We start from the raw sequence: 19,591 nt of genomic DNA, 5'->3' as shown, positions 1-19,591 counted from the left end.
AAAATGAATAAATAAAATCTTTTTAAAAAGGGAGTTTTTGCAAAGATTTTATGGGAGATAAAAAGATATCTAGATAGAGAGGTAAACCCCCTTACAGTGGTTTTGTAAGAACTCTGAGGGAGCCTCTGGATGCTTTCGCAGCATCCGGAGCAGAGTGCAGTGGGCTAGGGGTCAGGGAGAGTCTCTCTGTAGAGCTGACGCGGTGGAGTGGGTGGAGCCTAGGGGAGTCCTGAGACAGCAGACACGGTGGCCCAGAGGGAACTCTGAGCAGTGTGCGGGGCTGGGGTGTGGGCAGACAGGGCGGCAGGACATGGGGCAGGACTAGAAGACAAGAGGCTCCACAGCTTTCCCCAATCTGCTGCACCCTACTCCCCGCCCTGGTGAGTCAAGGATATACACCTTAGCGGGACTGTCAGGAGCCTCCCCCAGCGTGGGCCGTACGGGCTAACCTGGGGACGGTGGGCTCTTGGGGAGACCTCCCCCGTGGCTCAGCACCTCCGTCTCCTTCCCTCCGACCCGCAGCCCCCGCTGCCGCCGACCCGCTGTGTCACCTCTGTGAAATATAACCTGCTGCTTTTGATGATGGGCATCTCTGTTTCCCAAAGGAGGGGATGGGTGGTTCTGAGCTGATTTCTAGCACTAATATTCCCCGAGACTCTGGTTCCCTGGGTAAATGTCAGCCTTTCTCAGTCCTCTGTGAGGACGGGGGGAAGCAGTGTGGTAGGAGAAAGAGCCTCCTACCTTCTAGAGGCAAACGGACGTCGAGATAAACCTCAGCTCTTAGTGACAGGATCTTGGTCCTTCCAGTCAGTTGTTTGTTAAGCTCCAGTCTCTTCACGGGGTGCAGGAACACCCACCCACCTGGCGGAGTTATAGGGCCAGCTGGAAATACACTATCTCCCCCAGCCAGCATAATAGATGGAGCTCTGTTTGTGTAATTGAAGGTCCCAGAGTCTAGGTACCTTTACAGAACACATTTTCTGTGCATCCACAGAGTGCGGAACTACATCTCCCAAACCTCATGTTAACACTTTGGTAGCCCAATGCCAAGAGAAATAAGGTTTCCCGTTTTGGGGGTGCTGTGAGAGCAATCGCGCCTCTGAGGAAGTTGCGAGGACAGACCTGCAGCTCTCGGGACACCTGCAGTTGCAGCCACCCGGGCAGATGTCAGGGGGAAGTTGGCTTCCTTGGTTTAAGTGGGTGTCTTATTGATACTAACTTTCCCAAGTGACCCTCTCCTAAGCGAGTGCTTATTTGCTTGTCGTTTGTCGCTGCAGTCACCGGTGCTCACTGCGAGGCGAGGACTTGAACAGGCAGTGGCTCGCTCCCAGCGCGCAGCTCCAGCCCACCATTTACCACGCCAAAGGCCTCCTCCACTACCTGAACAGCGTCGGCCGCAGCCCCGCGGTGAGTCCCTTCCTCCTGCCTCCACACTCCTGGCTGGTTCCTTACCCCTTCCAGGAGGCAGAGTACTTCCGTTCAGGCCAGAAAGCCAGATGGAAGCCAAAGACCTGTGCGTGACCGGCTCTGATGCAGGCTGGAGTTAAGTCTTAGGGCTGCCATGAAACAGCGCCACAGATGGGGTGGGTGGGGGGCTTCAAAGAACAGAAACGTATTCTCTCACATTCCCGAAGGCTTGGAGTCTGAAGTTAAGGTGCCAGCAGGCGGCGATGTCTCTGAAGCTTCCAGGGAAGAACAGTGTATTGTCTCTTGCCCCTGCGTGCGTCTGTGTGCGCATGTTCCTCTTCTTGGAAGGACGGAAGTCACTGGACTCGTGCCCGCTCTCATTCAGGACGGTCCCCATCTTGATTTGACGACATGCACAAAGACCCTGTTTCCAAATAAGGTCCCTCTCACAGGCACTGGGAATTAGAGCTTCAGCAGTTTTGCGGAGTATAGGGACACAATGCAGCACCCAGCAATGGCAGCCCATTCATTGGTTCACGCCTCATCAGTGAGGCTCCTGGTCCAGAGGGCAGAGCGGGTCAAGGCTGCGCTCGCCTCCTCCCACGCCCGCCTCACAGTCCCAGCTCCACCACGGAGCAGCCAGCATGGAGAACCTCCTGGGGTCTAGCTGGATAGAAGTCTCCTGACTAGGAATTTGTAGAAGACATGCGTCAGGACCGGCAGGAGGGGCGGAGACACGGAACAGGCTGGCCCCTCCCCCACGTGTGTGGACTAGAAAATCAGGAGGGGTGTCTTACTAAATTCTGAGGATGGTTCTGGCAATGGCCCAGGCATATTTCATGTATTAGTTTTCACCCAGGCCTATAGCAACTGTGCAATGGATGAAGAACAGAGAATTCGAAACCAGAGGCTTAGGCTTAAGATAAGAAAGGTGGCGATGGTGGCCAAATGACGGTACTGAAGCCATCATTTATTGACTCCAAACTCTGCGTATCTGTCTGCAAAGTCGTGGAGGCTCCTAGGCCCAAATTTTCAGTGCGAAGGAACTCGAAGTAATGTAGAGGAGTTCACAGGTGAGCCAGCGCAGCCACCTCTACCACTAACCACCTTTTGATCCCACGTAACGTGGCATGGTCAGTGAGTAGCTACTGAAACAGTGGATCGATCTCTAATATGGGATGTTGTTTAAATCTCAGAATGATTCGGAGGTCAAGGGATTTCCCGGGAGTGGGGAGTCAGTGCTGACCGGTTGTTCTCTCCTATAGCCCTGTCTTTCTCCAGCACTACTCTTCGGGAGGTGTGCTGGGAGTCCCCAAGACTCCCCTCAGGTCCAGGGACTCCCTAGAAGGAGTCACAGAACTCAGAATAGTGCTTATGCTTACGATTGCCATTTATTATGGTGACAAGATGCAAATGAAAGTCAGTGGAGGTGGGAGGCACCCATGTCTCCATGTGTTTGCTCCCAGCACATTGTATGGACAGTGCTTAGCTCTCTGCAGTGACGTGTGATGATGTTGATGACGTGTGATGACGTGTGATGACGTGTAGAGGGGGGGCCAGCCCAGAAAACCTGCCAAGAGGAGCATTGGTATCCAGGATTTTTATTGGGGGTGAGTTGGTAGACACCCGACATGGCTCATCTTGTTTACTCAGGCTCCAGCCCCTTCAGGGGTCAAACGGACCCTTTGTGGCTCAAGACTCCCACCATAAATCACAGGTCAATGTCAACTGTGTGTCACGGCCCAAGGCCCCAGGTGAAGATGCTCTCATCCAGTGGAATAGTTGAAGGATGTCAAGGTCCTCTCCCGGGAGCCAGACCTGTGTTTGGAATTTGCAGGGTTTGAGCACTTCAGACTTGTCCAGTCAACTGTGCGTTGTGCAGAGAGCAAAGCACATCCTTTTCCCCGAAGAATCCTCGTTGTACACTTGGTCAGATTGTGCAGCCCCTCACCCTCCCATCCAAGAGGTACTGTAGGCCATGCTGTCTCCGCTCCAGGAGCAAGTGGCCTGCAGAGCAGAGCCCCTGTCTCCCGGAGGTCACGGCCTGGAGAGTGCGTGCTCTCTGAGGGGGAGCCTTAGCCTCTGGGAGAAGAGAGAGATTCTCGGGGAAAGAGGTCCCCACCGGACACACAGTTAAACACACCCACTCAGCTCATCACAGACAGGGTTCTTCTCTGCTCTGACAGCCTCTCACTGAAGAGCAGAACATTTATTCCAAGGTGTGACAGGTGAAACTCCTGTTAAAAACAGAAATAAACATGAATTAACTGTAAACACGACAGCCACCGACTTGTTTCCTGCTGGGACCATCTGAGAGGTGGGCAAGAAGCAGCTGAGCACTCAACGCTGTTCTCGGCGTCACAGATCCTCCGACGGGCTCAGCATCGCCTCCTCGTTAACGACAGGGCTGTATTTAACCTGCTGCCTGCTGACTGCAGCACCCTGCCGTGCGCTCCGTACTTGGGCCCACGCTGCTCTGGGAAGGTCCCCGCCGTGCCAGGGCTGACCCCTGGGCTACACAGCTGCGGGAGAACTGTGGTTCTGCACGGCCTCTGGCTCTCAGGAAAAGATCTCCTGAAGCCGTGGGAGGCTGCTTCTGGTTGCCTGGAGGCTCCACCTGTTCAAGGCGGGACTCAGGCATTTGTTTGTGTTTGGATAGAAGGATATAAACTCCAGGGCCAATGGGAATGTGAGACAGGGTTGACAAAGAGCAGACAATAAGCAGTACAGCAATATTGGCATATTCTTTCCTTCATCCATCCGACTGACCATTCATGCACCCATCCATCCACCGCCCACCCACCCACCCATCCATTCATCCATCCATCTATCCACCACCCACCCACCTACCCATGCATCCATCCATCTATCCACTCACCCACCCACCCACCCATCCATCCATCCATCCATCCATACATCCACTCACCCACCCACCCACCCATCCATCCATCCATCTATCTATCCATCTATCCACTCACCCACCCACCCACCCATCCATCCATCCATCTATCCATCCATCCACTCACCCACCCACCCATCCATTCATCCATCCATCTATCCACCGCCCATCCATCCATCCATCCATCCACTCACCCTCTGGACAGGCATCCATCTGTCCACTCATTTACACCATGTGTGTGTAACCATTGTGCTAGGTTCTGGGGGTGCAGGTCCAATTTTTAATTTGAAACAGCTTGTCCTTTTCTCCGAGGAGCCCGTAGTTTACTTTGGTAAGAAAGTGGAGTCGTATCTGCACAGAAACCAACGAGTGCAAGTGTTAAAAACGGTCACAAAGACTCACATGAGTTGTTGAGTCATTTTCCCTGGAGTTGATGGAAAATCTAGACCCTGGAGGTGCCATCTGAGCTGGACTTGGAGGGTGAATAGGAGTTCTGTTTGGCTTTTGTCACAGCCAAACTGAGAACCACGCTTTGCTCAGAGAGCCTGCAGGCCTGACAGGGGTCTTCTGATCCCCCGCCTTGTGACACTGGAGCTCTGGCCAGTTTTCTGTGCTCGGGGTCACTGGGTAAGATAAACAAAAGGGAGCTCTTCATTAGCTGGTGGGCGGGACTCATCTGATATCACGCTGACCCGACAGTCCCTTTCCTGCTCTCTTTGAACCCCAGTTTTGTCTCTCTTGTTTGTGAGAGGCTCAGGAAGCCTACTCCAGATGTCAGCTCCAAAAGCCCAGACACATGGTCAATATTGATGTATTTGTACATGGGAACGCTAGCAAACAATAACAATTAAAAGGATACCACCAACAGTAAAGGGCCAATGTACTCGACAGCGTGGGTGGGTTTCAGAAACATGCTGAGTGAGGTGTGCTGGACACTAAGGAGGACAAACTCCACATGTGAAGCTCAAGCTCAGGGAATCTGTGAAGACAGACATTCAGAACAGTGTTTGCCTCTAGAAGAGAGTGAGTAATTGGGGCCAGGAGGGAGCTCTCCAGGTCAGTGGAAATGTTGTTCTGTATTTTGATTAAAGAGTCCGTTACACCAGAACTCATCGATCTGTGCATGCAAGATCATGTGCGTTTCTCCAAAGGTGCACACTTACCTAAATGCGGAGGATTAAATATCAATAAATTAAAGCAAAGTCACTGAGCTTTGAAATGTAACTAGGAGATAGGAGGGGGCGTCCCAAATGAGGCGGACCTCATAGAGACACGCAGTTTAAGCCAAAGGAGACATCTTTCGTAGAACAGACTAGAAAGACTGCCAGATAAGATCTGTCTGGGTCCAGGCAGGGAAAAGCCATGCAAGCAGAGAAGCCCAGAGAAGCAGGCAGGCTCAACAATTAGCTAGTAGGAGGCATCGAATAGGCTGCCCTTGGTGGGCAAGGAAGGGCAGGAGGCAGGCGGCCAGAGGGCCCGTCAGGCACGGCCTGGGGGACTGGAAGGAAGCTCTGGGGGTCCTGGGAAGCAGGGCCAACAGCCTTTTTCTGAGCTGCTGTGTTGCAGCTGACCTTGGCCCCTGCGCCACTGCAAAGCATCTGGGCTTCCGAGTCAGGTCGGGCGTGGTCCCCCGTCCTCTCGGCCCTCACTCTGTGAGAGCGTGCTGGGGAAGGAAGGCTCTTTGCGGAGCTCACTGATTTCTGTTCCCAAGTCACCCGAACGGGCTGCTTTCTGCCAGGGCGCAGGGCGGGCAGATTTTGGTTTTGTCTTTCTCTGGGGCCAAATGGAACAGAATTTTAAGCTGCTTAAATGATTTCCCTGGTCTTATTTTGTCCCTCTGGCTAAAGGTTTTAGTTAATCATCTTCTTTTCAAAGAGGTGCAGATGGAGGGGGCAGAAGGGACGACATGTCCCCTCCTAAAGCCTAACCTCCAAGGTCTTCATACGCAGCATTTATTTTAGCTGCACCTTATTTGTCTCCTCTCTCTCTTTGAAAACCTTCACCCAAGGACGTGTTCATTGGTTTTAGGGAGGGAGGAATGGAGAGAGTGTGAGAGAGAGAGGGGGACGGACAGAGAGACATCGAGGTGAGAGAGAACCGTCGAGATGGCTCCCGTATGTTCCCCGACTGGGAGTCACGCCTGCCACCTGGGCGTGTGCCCTGACTGAGAGTCAAGCCCCCAGTCCTTTGGTGTACGGGGCGATTACGCCAACCAGCTGAGCCCCCGCCCCAGCCAGGCTACACGGGTGCTTTCCATGTAATTGAAATATTTGGGGAAGAAGGATGTCATCATACATAACACCAGGAGGGCAGAAAACCTCCTCCAGTATTTCCTAACATAATAGAGGTTCCCACTGGGGTTAGTCACGCATTAAACGCCACTGAGTTTAGTGTGAAAATTTTCACTCTGGTTAGCCATTGGACGGGGTCAAGTTTCTTTGCAAGCAGCGGCTACTTGCTTTAGGGCCATGCTGGAACTTTGGCCCACAGTGGCCCAGTTTAAGTGGCAGTCTCTCACGTCAGGAGAGGGAGCAGAGCACATGTTCCCCTTTCAGGTAGCTGCAGGAATGCGTTCTGCAGCTGCCCCCGTGGCCAGCCTCAGCCGTGACTGGGAAATGAGTCCCGTGAACAGGGCTCTCAGAGAATAATTGAATGCGCTGCTAATACCATTCCCTTCATAGAGATGCTTATTTGCTCCACTCCGGAGCTTGGGCCGAATGCCGGCTGCAAAATATTGTACACAAGCTGGAATCTCCAGGGCTTTCTTGAGCCTTGGTCGGTGTAATTGGAAGCCTTGCTGTTCTGGGTTTCCAGCACGTGCCCCAGAATGTGCCTCCTCCCGGCTCCAGCCTCGCCTTCACTTTCCTGGGGCAGAGGTATAAATAATGCAGAGGTCTCACTGCTGAGAAGCAGGAACCAGACCCAGATGTCAGGAATGGGAAACGCAGCAGCTTCAGGCTGGGAAGCGGAGCCACGAACACGGGGATGGGTCAGCCACGAGGAGCAGGACGGGCCAGGGGAGGTGTGTGTGAGATCGAGAGAGGTAACCTCGTGAACAAGGGGCCCAATTAATTTACAGAGGAACTGAAATGAGACCAAGGAATGGAGGGGAAGGAAGGGGAAGGCATGTGAGGAGCATAGTAATGTGGCCGCGAGCAGCCTCTTCGCTGAGCGAGGAGGGACGGAAGCATGTTTGCGTGAATTAAATTAACCTCGGATTCAGCTCAGACAAGAATTCATCGGGAAAGGCACTAGGGAGATGCGAAGAGCCTGATTTCAGCCCCATCCACACCACACAATTTGCCGAGGAAGAAATGGACACAGGAATCCATGTAGCACAGCGTGAGCAAGATCAAGTCTAACCACTCCAGCTCAAAGAAAGCAACACTTGAACAAAACTTTTAAGTCTGCATCTCTTCCTGTGATCCTTGCCTTAGGGAAAAGCACCGTCATCTTGTCTGTTCTGGAAACCCAGGCATTCTGTGTAACCTCCTCCTCCTTGAGCCCCTAAATCTGTTTAGTGTCCAACTCTTAGAGATTTTACTTCCTCCTTACTCCCTCACGGAGCGTCTGTTCCTCTTGTGCTTACATCCGCTGCCTTGAGCAAGGTCCCCGCCCTGTCTCATGCCTGGTCTCAGTCCCTTCAATCCCTGGTCACCACCCCCGTTCCCAGGGTCAGGTCACGTTGCTTCTCCTTGCCTGGACAGTTTGACGGCTCCTTCACCACCTTCCGGAAAACGTCCGGACATCCTAGTGCTTTGATGATCCTCCCACCGCCCGCTTCTGTAGGTACCTAAGTAACATTCACATTCCTTTCACTCGATTGTCTTATGCTGAGTGGTTGCAGCCCTCCGATCCAGAACTGCCTCTTCCTCGTTTTCCACGTCCTCGGGTAGCTCTCACTCAGCAGCAGTCTCTTGGGATGACCCCCGGGGAGCGCCTGGACCACTGCGTCACAGCCCTTCAGGTTGCCACAGTGAATGAAGCTCTTAGACTGCTGCAGCCTGCTCCTACCGATCTCTCAGAGAGCCCTGAACTACCTCTCCCTCCACTCTTCTTTCGGCACAGAAACGATTTCCTCTTGGGGGTCAATCCCAGCAAAACAGCTCCCGAAAGAGGCAACTAGAAATAGCAGACGTTTCAGAACAAGGATTCTGGATTAGTGCAAACTGGGGTTCAGATACGTGCTTGCATACTTAATGGCAGTGCAACCTTGGGTAAGCCTGAGCAAGTTACTTATTTTGTCTGAAATTCAGTTTTCTCGGCTACAAAATAGGGGTAAGTGTAGCACCTGCTTCATTATGAGATCATCTATGGACAGTTTTTAGCGCTGTATCTGAAGTATATTCAGTAAAGTAACTATTGTTGCCATTGTTATTAAGGGTGATACTTAGTTGTATTAAAGTTTCAATTTTTCCTGCCAAACAGAGGGAGACAACACATATTTGTTCAACCAATTCATGAATAAGCAACAGAAGATCGTTGGTTATAACCTGTGACTATTAAAGTGCCATAACTGGGCTCACTTTCTCCTTACCTGGCACAAAATTTTACAGAAAGGAAATACGTGTTACATCTTCCAGCAGGAAAGAAAAAGCTTTGTCAACTGAAATAACTTGATAATTTGTCTTGTAATTGCCTCCTACAATTCAGAGGAACACATGTTTTATATAATTAACAGGCATTTATTTGGGGGGATGTCATTCGAGCAACAAGCAGAACAGTGTCTCGCCCCCTGCACTCCGAATCCTCAGAGCCCAGGAGAACCGCTGGGCAGAGCCAGGGTCGTCCTCGCAGGTGACTAGGTCTGCGATTTGTCATTCACCTCGGCGTTCAGAGTCTGTAAGGATCCGGAAAAAAAATAATAAAACTCTTCTTTCCAATTTGAGTTCAGCATTCAAGGAGCACCTGTCACTACGTTGGTGTAGCTTCTGGCTTTGTTGAGAAATCTGTTGCTAAGACACAGTCATAATTTGTTTGCACACTTTCCCTGTGAATGGTAGTTGCTAAACGCACCAAGAGAAACAAGAGGTAAGAGAGGCAGGTGGGTGGAGACTTCATGATGGAAGAGGATTAATCCTCAATCATTTCCCTGGTTCCCCTAGACTAGAGGCTTTCAGAGCTCGGTCCTGGGACCGGGGGCAAACTCACCCCTGGGGATCGTTTGAGGTTCACATCCCCGGGCCTAACCCAGACTTACCCGGTTCACAGGTCTCAGGGGAGCAGCTCACCACCCGTACCTCAACAAGCCCTCCAGCTTACTCTGACAACCCACTCTGACAGGTGGTCGGTCCCACGTGGGACCCACGGACCAGGAGACTCCAGATCAGAAGCGTGGTTCTCAGCCCCGGCCACACGTTAGAATCACCTGGAAAACAGTTTAAAACCCCACAGCCCTGGGGTGACTGCAGACCAGTTAAATCAAAATCTCCGGAGGTGGGCCCCAGGCGTGGGTATTTTTAAAGTCTCCTTGGGACATTCTAGTGCACAGACGGATGGAGACATGGGAGCCTGGGGGGTGTATTGGGAAGAACAAGGACCCCACTCCAGCCACCCAAGCAGTGAGATGCAGAGTTTGGAAGGAAGGAAGTCCAGGAGGCCATACTGAAATGGCAAAAGACCAAAACCCCAGACAGCCCTTCCCGTCTCTCCTGTTCCTCTCTCCAGTGGCCGCATTCCCCGTTTTCTGCCTTTTCCCTGCGCGTTTGCTGAACCGCCCCACCCTCTACGGAGCGACCCCTTCTGCTGGTGCGCTGCGTCCGCACTCCCATCGTCGCTCTTCCGTGTGGCTCGACCGGCCACTCGACCGGCTCCCTCCTCCCAGCTCCAGGAGCATTTCGGCTCCCACACCCACAACTCAGCGGTGATGGGAAGCTGGGGAGACTCATTTTCTCATACGATTTTGACTTAAAACTATGAATTAAGAAACCACATAAAATAAACTTATGTGCTTTTTTTTTTTTACTGAAGAGAAAATATGCTTGAAAAATGCTTTCCTGCTCATGGGGAATCTACAATGTAATTTTAAAATCCCCCTGAATGTAATGGTGGTTCACTACTAATGACAAGTAAGAGAAGGGGGCAGCGAGGTGAACAGAGAGAACAGTTTCGAGTCCCTTAGTCCTTGAAGCCCTCATCCCTCAGGTATTTGTGCAAACGCCGACCTGCTCCCTCCTGCTCAAGTCAGCGTTCCTGCCTGCAGCCACCGCGATCCCAGAAACCGCCCCGAGGTCCGCGAGGCCCTCCTGCTCACGTTCCTCCCCCAGCAGAGCCGTGGGGCCGGCGGCTCCCGTTGGCCCTCAAAGACCCGGTCTTCGCCTTCTCCTGTTCTGCCCGAGCAGACCTTTCCCGCATTCGTCCTGCCGTGGTCCCCTTACACGTGTTTCTCTGATGACTCCCCACGTGCACCTGGGTTGTCCCGGGCCCCTTGCCTGCTGCCAGCAGCGTCCTGGCTGGTGAAGGAGCCGCAGGACTTCCTCGGAGGCCAGAAAGTGGGCCCCGCCTCCTCTGAGTCTGACCAATCCTCCGGCAGCATCCCGGAGGGCAGCTCAGCTGGCTTCCGCGGAGACAGGTCCAGAAACGAAAGTGCTTTAAAGTGTGGCACAGCGCTGCGAGACAGCAATGGCCACAGAAAGCTATTTCTTGCCAGTAATTGACATTCAATGTCACGTGGAGCTGGAGTCGATGTCCCTGTCATCCCTTCCCGTGGTCTCCCTCTGCACGGTGGGGTGGCAGCACATACATGCACATGCTCCAGATGGGACTCGGGGAGTTCGGAGGGAGTGCTGTCGGGATCCCCGGAGCCGCTTTTTTCCAGGATGAGCATCTCCAGGGTCATCAGGTGCCATGCGCCGCTCGTGGTGTATAGGTATTCTCACTTCCCTTGGCTTCCCGGCTCCTCTGGACTGAGGTGTCCTAGTGTGTTCTTAAAGGCCACGCTCACAAATGGAAAACACCACGTTGGATATAAATTGACCGGTAGGAGGTACATTGGACTGACTGTTGTCCTCTTACATATTCGCTTTACTTCTTGCAGAGGCAACTCATGATTGGATTAACCAGATTAGTTTTTGACGTCTGCGGCCACTGACGCCTTCTGAACAGACGGCCGTCAGAAACCTTCCGACGTCTCATTCCATATGTGCTTCCCAGTTCCACGCCTCTGTCCTTCCCGGCACCGCTCCCTGGACCTAGCTGTAGAACCCTGGCTGACTCCCGCCTCAGTGTCTCTGTTCCTGCTTGTTCTGTTCCCTTTGCTGCTTCTCAGTGCCACCCCAGGGGGTTTACTCCGCTACCACTGGTCCTCAGTTCTGTACAGTCAGCGCCTTTGACAGGCCCCTTGGCCCTGCACTTAGCGCACGAAGGCCGTACTTGTAGAGACGGAGGAACGAGTGCGAGGAAACACCTCATTAAAATATTAGGACTTGCCCTGGCTGGTGTAGCTCAGTGGATTGAGCGTGGGCTGTGAACCAAAGCATCACAGGTTTGATTCCCACTCAGGGCACATGCCTGGGTTGCAGGCCACGGCCCCCAGCAACCGCACATGGATGTTTCTCTATCTCTCTCTCTTTCTCCCTCCCTTCCCTCTCTAAAAAATAAATAAATAAAATCTTTAAAAAATACTAGGACTTCCCTCTCTGCGAAGCACACACACGTGTTGTAGCATATGTCCGTTTCCCATGCGCAGTCACAGCCGCACAGCGCGACAAGGTCTTGGGAACTGAACCGACCGTGTAATCCCCAACCGAATTAGGAGAAAGAACACTGTTGGCTGCCCAGAGGCACCAGGCAATACTACTCCCCCCCAACATAAATGCGCCCCTAATTTCTGTCACCATGTTCATTTTGACTAGTTTTGAACATCATGTAGAAGAAATCATGTAAATGTATGCTTTCCTGTCTAGCTTGTCCTCTCATTTACAGTGTTGGAGAGCGCACTGTTGAACCACGACGCCACCGTGAACTAATCCGTCCTACCGTTTACAGTCTTAGGCTAATGACAGTGGTGCTCCCAGGTACCTTCTCGACATCTTCTGGGACCATTTCTGTTGGGAGGGTTCCAGAAAATGTATATATTCAGCATCAGAAGACACTCCCCATGTGTTCTCCAGACAAGGGGTATCAGCTGATAGCCCCACAGGCTGGGCCCAGGAGCTCCCCGGGCTGGCCGTCCTGGTCAGCGTGTGGCGTCGTCTGCCTCTGTGATTTTTGTCGGACCTGTGAGGGGCAGTGGCAGTACACTGTGGTGTTTACATTATACTTCCTTGATGTTAATGAGGTCGAGTCGTCCATTTCCATTTGCTTGATAGCCACGTGGACGTTGTCTTTTGTAAAATGTTGATTCCAGTTCTTCTGCCTATTCAAAAACTGGGTCACCTCTCTCTTCTGTGTTGACGTATTTAGAAAGATGGGATTGGGTCGTGAGTTTGATCATGTCCTTGGGATCAGCGCTGGCCACTGGTAGATGGGGTGCTGGTAATGCATGCCGCACAGTGACATCACAGTTAATTAGGCAGCCGTCCGTGGCTGGTTTTAATGAAGTGTCAACTCAGCAAGTGCCTCGGGCGCCCAGTGGCTACTACGACTGATCATTATGGCGGTAATGAGGACTGTAAACCCTTAGACTTTTTAATTCATTTGGGTGGTTACAGAAAGAAAATGACAAGATTAGATTTTCTTAAACTTTCAACCCAATGTGTTGTGTGAGAATGAAAGAACGTCGGTGACGGCCATAACATAATACCCGATTTCCTATAACCATAGGGCCTGGCATTGCTGAGAATCAATCAAACTAACAATTGCAGGGTCTCACAGGACCGCTAGGAACTGACTTGAGGATATCGAGACCTGGGACTTGGGGTAGGGCCGTGTGACCGTGCCTAAATGGAATGGCGGTCTAGAACCCCGAGTCATTCCGGCCTCACCCAGCAGTGGCCCACCGTCTGGGGGGCCGGTCCTCCTCTGCTTCAACGCCCTGTGACACACTCACTCGGGCAAATGCCTTGGAAGAGGATGTTTTTCTTTCTTTCTTTCTTTTTTTTTTTTTAGATTTGTCAGAACTACCCTACTTGCCCCCAGATCTCATAAGCAGGATCAGAGATAAGTGTGATCCTGGAAGATAAGTACACACTCTGACTCAGCAGGAAGTAGCTTGCACACCAAAGAAATCGCACGACTTTGCTCATGTGTATCATCAGAACCCGAGCGGCGCGTGTGGGAATGAGTTCTAGGCATGTTAAACTGTCAGTAAGGGCAGAACGTGACACCAGACTTGGCTGGCTTCGTTGATAACAGTAAACATTCTAAAGATTTTTATTTCCTGTGGACTTTTAAAATGATATAAAACGCTCATTTGAAAAAAAAAAAAAAAGCTTTTGGCCCACCCTGACAGGCGTGGCTCAGTGGGTTGGGTGTCGTCCTGCAAAGGGAAAGGTCACCGACGCACAGTTCCCAGTCAGGGCATGTGCCCGGGGGGCAGGTTTGCACCCAGGTTGGGGCGTGTCCAAAGGCGCCCAATCCATGTTTCTCTGTCATATCGATGTTTTCCATTCTCTCTCTCTCTCAAGGTAAATAAGTAAAATCGTTTTTTAAAAAGCTTTTGTTTCTAGTTTTAACCCTGTTTCTTCTTCTGCCACAAGTGTATTTCCTCACGTCCTGTTCAACCCTAAACCCCTTCCGATCTAACCTTTCCCCCAGTAACATGACCAACACGACTCTCACCAAAGTCTCGAATGATGCCACTGTGGTTGATTCCGCCTGGTGAACAGCACCTACCTGAGAAAGGTGACTCTCACCATGGCATCATTGATTCCGCCTGGTGAACAGTACCTACCTGAGAAAGGTGACGTTCTAGACTCCCAGGGAATCCACAGAGGCGACCTGGACTGACCGTGTCCTTCCTTTGGCCCTCGCAGGTCTTCTGTGACTTCCACGGCCACTCCCAGAAGAAGAACGTGTTCCTCTATGGCTGCAGCGTCAAGGAGACCTTGTGGCAGGCAGGGTCCGCCGCGGGCGCGTCCGCTCTCTCGGAAGATGTCAGCTACAGGGTGAGTCTGAAGGGCCCGTCCCGATGGAAGGAAAGAGAAAACCAAAACCGTATCTGTGACATGGGAAATGGACACACTACAGAGAACCCACGAATCCAAGCTTGGCTTCTTGAAGTGGGTAACAAAAATGATAGCCCTTTAGTTAATCTGTGTCTCAGGAAAGGAAGGAGACACAAGGTGCCAAAATTAGGAATGAAAGGGGGCATTGCTACAGACCTTCCAAAATATAGAAGAATGCTGTTAATAATGTCTGTGCCAACAAATGGATAGATTCTGAGGGAGACACACCTTACCAAACTGACTCAAGAAGACCTGATATCCAGTACAACCCATTGTTAGTGTGGGGAGTGAATTATGTCAGTAATTAAAGTCCTCTCACAGATGCATTGTGGCCAGATGACCTGGTGGTGGATTCTACCAACATCGTCAAGAAATAACTAACACTGATTGTAAAAAAAATTCTTTCAAAAAAGCATAGAAACACTTCCCAACTCATTTTCTGAGTCCTGAATTACTCTGATACTAAAGCCAGAAAAGGTATCAGAAGAAAATAAAGCCAACATCTCTCACAAACAGCTATCCAAAAATCCTTGACAAAGTATTAGCAAGCCAGCCCAGCAGCAGACAAAAATCATTACCCACTGTGACAGAGTGGGGTGTATGTCATGAATGTAAGATTATGTTAACATAAAAAATCAGACACTCTTCTACTCCTTGCGAATAAACAAGTGGGAAAAACTACATCATTATCTCAACAGATTACAAGAAGCATTTGACAAAGTTAAATGTTCATTCAAAATAAAACCTCACAACAGACTGGCAGCAGAAAGGGAATTCTTCAGCCTGGAATTCGGCATCTAGGAATGTGTCATAGACAGAATGTTTCCCCCATAAGATCAGGAACGAGGCGAGAATGCTTTCACCATTTCTGTTCATTTTACTGGATGTTCTAGCTAGTTCAATAAGACATAAAAATATTAAAGAGAGAAAGATTAGGGAAAAAACAGAACTGTCTTTATTCACAGGTGATATGGTATTTTATTTGGAACATTCTTAGTGATCTAGAAAATAAACTGCTAGAACTAATAAGCCAGTTTAGCAGGGTCAATATTAAAAGTTGATTTTATTTGTGTACTAGCAATGAACAATCCAGAAATGAAATTAAGACCAAAAGAATCTGTTTACCATAATATTGAAAAGATTAAGTCAATTAGAAACAAACAGAAAAATACACTAAAAACTAAAAAACATTATTGGGAGGAATTTAAAGAGACTTAAATATGCAGAGAAATTTATGAAGTTTGTGGGTTGGAAGACTCGATGTTTTAAAGGTGGCCATTCTTAGCAAATTTTTCCATAGATTGAATACAATTTCTATCAAAATCTCAGCAGGCACTTTTGTGGATGTTATGTGAAAAGGCAAAAAGAATTAGAATTGCCAAAGAGATTTTACAAGAGAAGAATAAAGATTTACCTTACATGATTTTAATACTTACACGATTTCAAAACTATAACCACAGTCATCTTTTTTGAATATGGGAAACCAGACAGGGCTGACAAGAGTCTGCAAAAAGCAGATGAATTAAAAGGCCATCCAGGCTCCTGCAAGGTGCCTCGAAACCAGAATTATTTCATCAGCATCCTTCCCCCACCTGCTCTGGCTGGGCCTGATTCCCCTGCATTGGACAAATGGGCTTCGGGGTCCCTTGAGATGCAGAAGATTCATCCTCGGGGCTTCGTTTGTGTCATGCCCTAGACGTGCGTCCTCTTATTTATTCCTTGTAAGAGCTCTCACAGGGAGGTGTGAATTCGCCCATCTGCAGGTGAGAGGCCCTGTGGCTCAGGGAGGCCGGGGGTTTCTTTGGAGTCACTCAGTAGGTACGTCGGGGAACTGGACTCTTGGCCCTGACCTGTCGGGCCCTGTGACCCCTGTCTTCGGATGCGTGGTATGGAGTGTCCAGACAGAGGTCTGGGTCACAGTTCCAGCTGTCTGCTCCTGAGCAGTCAGGCTTCAGCAAGCATTCTGAGGGCTGCTTTCAGAAACTGAACAAGAGCCACGAGAAGAAGTGAGGTTTTCTTGGGGCTGTGTATATAATAATTACAAATAATAATATATTGGTATTTGTCACGTGGGATTTGGCATTCTCTGACTAGCTTGTTTCACTTAGCGTGATAGTCTCCAAGTCCACCCATGCTGTCCCAAGGCAGCAGTATCTATGAATAGTTTATTTACGTCTATTAACCAGCCCCCTCGGGATCTGGATGTACCTTCTCTGGCCAGCGCGGCTTCCCGTGCAGAGATTTCGTGTGAACAAGGCAAAGGCCCGCCCTCACGGAGCACCGAGGCTGCGAGGCAGAACAGAGACACGTAGTTACGTAAACAGTAACTGAATGGGAGCTGCAGTGAGCGTTTTGCAGGGGGGCCGGGGCAGTGGGATCCCACAAAAGGGGACGAGAGTGGGCAGAAGAAATCAATGAGGAGGCAGCTGCAGAGACCCAGAGGAGGGCGTGAGCGTCTCAGCCCCCTTGTTCGGATGACCCTGTGGGCCGGAGGGTGCGGGAACCTAGAGATCACAGTCAACTCTGGCAGTAATTATGTTAATGTGTACTTATCTGTCCTATGTAATTTGTAGTATAATTAACAATTGCATTAATCTTTACATTGATATAATTAACAATTATATTAACCTTTATATCACTGTAATTAACAATTACATTCCTTTTTTATATCAATATAATTAGCAATGCTTCTTTTAAGCACGAGGACAGGAAGAACCAGAGATATTAAGAGCCCTGCTCAATGTCCTAGAAATGACCAGAACTCCATTTCTTAAAAAAAAAAAAATTCGTTAATTGACATGGTCATCAGTATGTTCTCTTTCTCTACCTTCTCCCTGCAATTTGTCCAAAAACCTGAAGTTTTACTGTTTGTTATCTAACGTATGTAACTTGATAATACGTGCTAGTTTGTGGAGATCTGGTCAACACGGAGGTGTGGGAACCCTTCCTGTCACTGTCACAAGCGTTTCGGGCTGTCTCGGTGTGGGACCTGTGCTGACCCAAAGTCTTGGTGGGCGAACTCAGAGTCTTCGTCCCTGGGGGAAGGGGGTCCACTGGCTGCAACAGCCCCTCTCTGTCATTCTGGGAGCGGCAAGGCTGTACAGATGCCTTTTTAAAAAATTGATTTTAGAGGGAGAGAGGAAGGAGGGGAGAGAAAAAGAGAGGGAGAGAGAGGGAGGAAGAGGAACATTGTTGTTTCATTCATTTATGCATTCAGTGGTTGCTTCTTGCATGTGCCCTGACTGAGAACTTGGCCTATCGGGACGATGCTCTAAGCAGCTGAGCCACCCAGCCTGGCCAGATGCCTTCTAAATGGAGATTTAGTGGTCTCGCCCAAAGCTTTCTATCCTAGGGAGGAGAAAAAAAAAGGTATATATGAATGCAAAGAGTAATGGATTTTTAGGAGTTTTATAATTGGTCCAGTTTGAGATTCACGGAGCCGAGGATGAGACTGAAGAGCTCATTCTGGCAGTTACACGCTCTCGGGAAACAAGTGTTTCTGTTCAAGCGTCATCCAGAGCCCGCATGACTGAGGTGAGTGCACATGTGGCTGTCGGTTCGGCCCGCAGAGCTGGAGCACAGTGAGGCTGTGAACATCGGGTCCCTGTGAAGTCCGTGGCTCCCCACTGGGCCCAGGCCTGCCCCGTACGAGGCCGAGCACCCGTTCGCAGCACGTGTCCACAGTGACGCAGAAAGACGGGGCTGAGAGATCGTAGGCTCTGGAGCTGGCGAGGCCGCTTGGTAGCTGTTTCTTTCTAGTCCTTTCAAGTCTCAGTGACCTCATCTTTAAAATGATGTTTAAAACGATATTCATGTCTCAGGGTTGACATCAGATTTGTGGTAGCGTACGTTAAGTGTCGAGTGTATTGAGATGCTTAATAAATATTGAGCAGTCAGTTTTTATGGTGGCATATCCCCAGTCACCTGCCTCTCATGGTAATTTGTGTGTTTTTTTTTTTGTTTTTATTTGCAGACTCTTCCCAGAATCCTTGATAAGCTAGCACCAGCCTTCACGATGAGCAGCTGCAGCTTCGTCGTGGAGAAGTCTCGAGCCTCCACGGCCCGGGTGGTGGTGTGGAGGGAGGTGGGGGTGTCCAGAAGCTACACCATGGAGAGCAGCTACTGTGGCTGCAACCAGGGCCCGTACAAGGTAGGTGAGGCCGCGGGATACCCAGTCTTTCCGTCCAGCAGCATGGCGCTCCAACGGCGGGGGGCCTCTCTGGCCCTGCTCTCTGATCTCGCAGAAGGACCAGCTCAGTGGCTGCCTTCACTGGCAGCACCGTCTATGTTGATCCTGGAAGCGAATCGGGCATGCCTGCTGATTTCGTTTGTCAGTCATCTGCCTTCGCCAGCAAGCGGCAGGGTGCCTCCCGCTGACACGCACCCCCAGCTTTCATGGAGCCGCCGCCCGGCGCTGCTCCGTGCACGGGAACATTTTACAACAAGGAGACTGACTAGTCCCCCGTGCGTCATGAAGGGTGTAGGTCCGGACGTAGATGTTGTCGATGTATCTAAGGACCGTGTTTCTCTGTCTCCCGTGCTCCTCTCAGTCGGCAGCTCTCTGCTACCTTCTGTCCCCAGGGCACAGGGAAGCGTGTGCGTGAGGTGCATCCCCCCCGGCGTCTCCCCAAGACGAGTGGCTCTGGGACGCGTGCACTAGTGTCGAGTGAGAGGGCTCGTGCAAATCACGTTCCCTCCACAGCTCTGTGAACCGCACCGGCAGCCGGGGCACTGCTGCGGCGGGCTGTTCCAGCCGCTCGGCCCGCGCCCCCGCGACGGGGCAGGTGAACAAGGGACGTGGTGCCAGCGCCAGCAGGGTAGGCTGTTAACACATTTGTCAGGCACACCGGCAGGCTGCTCCTTGCTGACTTCCATTCAGCCCCCAGCATACCTGGACTTCGCTCGCCTCGAAGCTCATTGCGTTGGCTCTGGTTCTCTCCTGGAGCAGCCAGGAGACTCTTGGCGCGGACGCAGCCCTGTGCCTGTGGAAATCTGTTCGCTATCGAGGGCCTCAGGGAGCGACGGGCGGTGAACACAGTCTGACTTTCCACCTGGCCACGGGGTGTTTCCGACCCAGAGCTCCCCAACTGCCCATTTTGAGCCATTAATTCTGTTGCATAGCCAGTTAGTCTCACCAGTTGCTTGGAAGACTCGGTTTTTATTAATTAATCATTCGGCA

At 50.9% G+C, this 19,591-nt stretch overlaps 1 protein-coding gene across 2 annotated transcripts in view; it reads left to right on the top strand.

The window, feature by feature from the left end:
• AGBL1 (AGBL carboxypeptidase 1) overlaps positions 1–19,591 on the top strand; it is a 479,354-nt gene that overhangs the window by 250,717 nt on the left and 209,046 nt on the right. For both annotated transcript variants that reach the window (XM_045825119.1, XM_045825117.1), the window contains exons 19-21: positions 1,278–1,407; positions 14,221–14,352; positions 18,386–18,562. In XM_045825119.1, the coding sequence (XP_045681075.1) occupies positions 1,278–1,407; positions 14,221–14,352; positions 18,386–18,562 (439 nt within the window). The remainder of the gene's footprint in view (positions 1–1,277; positions 1,408–14,220; positions 14,353–18,385; positions 18,563–19,591) is intronic.

This window comes from Phyllostomus hastatus, unplaced genomic scaffold, assembly GCF_019186645.2.
Source record: "Phyllostomus hastatus isolate PE091 unplaced genomic scaffold, TTU_PhHast_1.1 phas_scaffold_555, whole genome shotgun sequence".
Classification (NCBI taxonomy): domain Eukaryota; kingdom Metazoa; phylum Chordata; class Mammalia; order Chiroptera; family Phyllostomidae; genus Phyllostomus; species Phyllostomus hastatus.
Note: the sequence above shows the minus strand (reverse complement) of the source record. Positions and strands in the feature narration are given on the sequence as shown.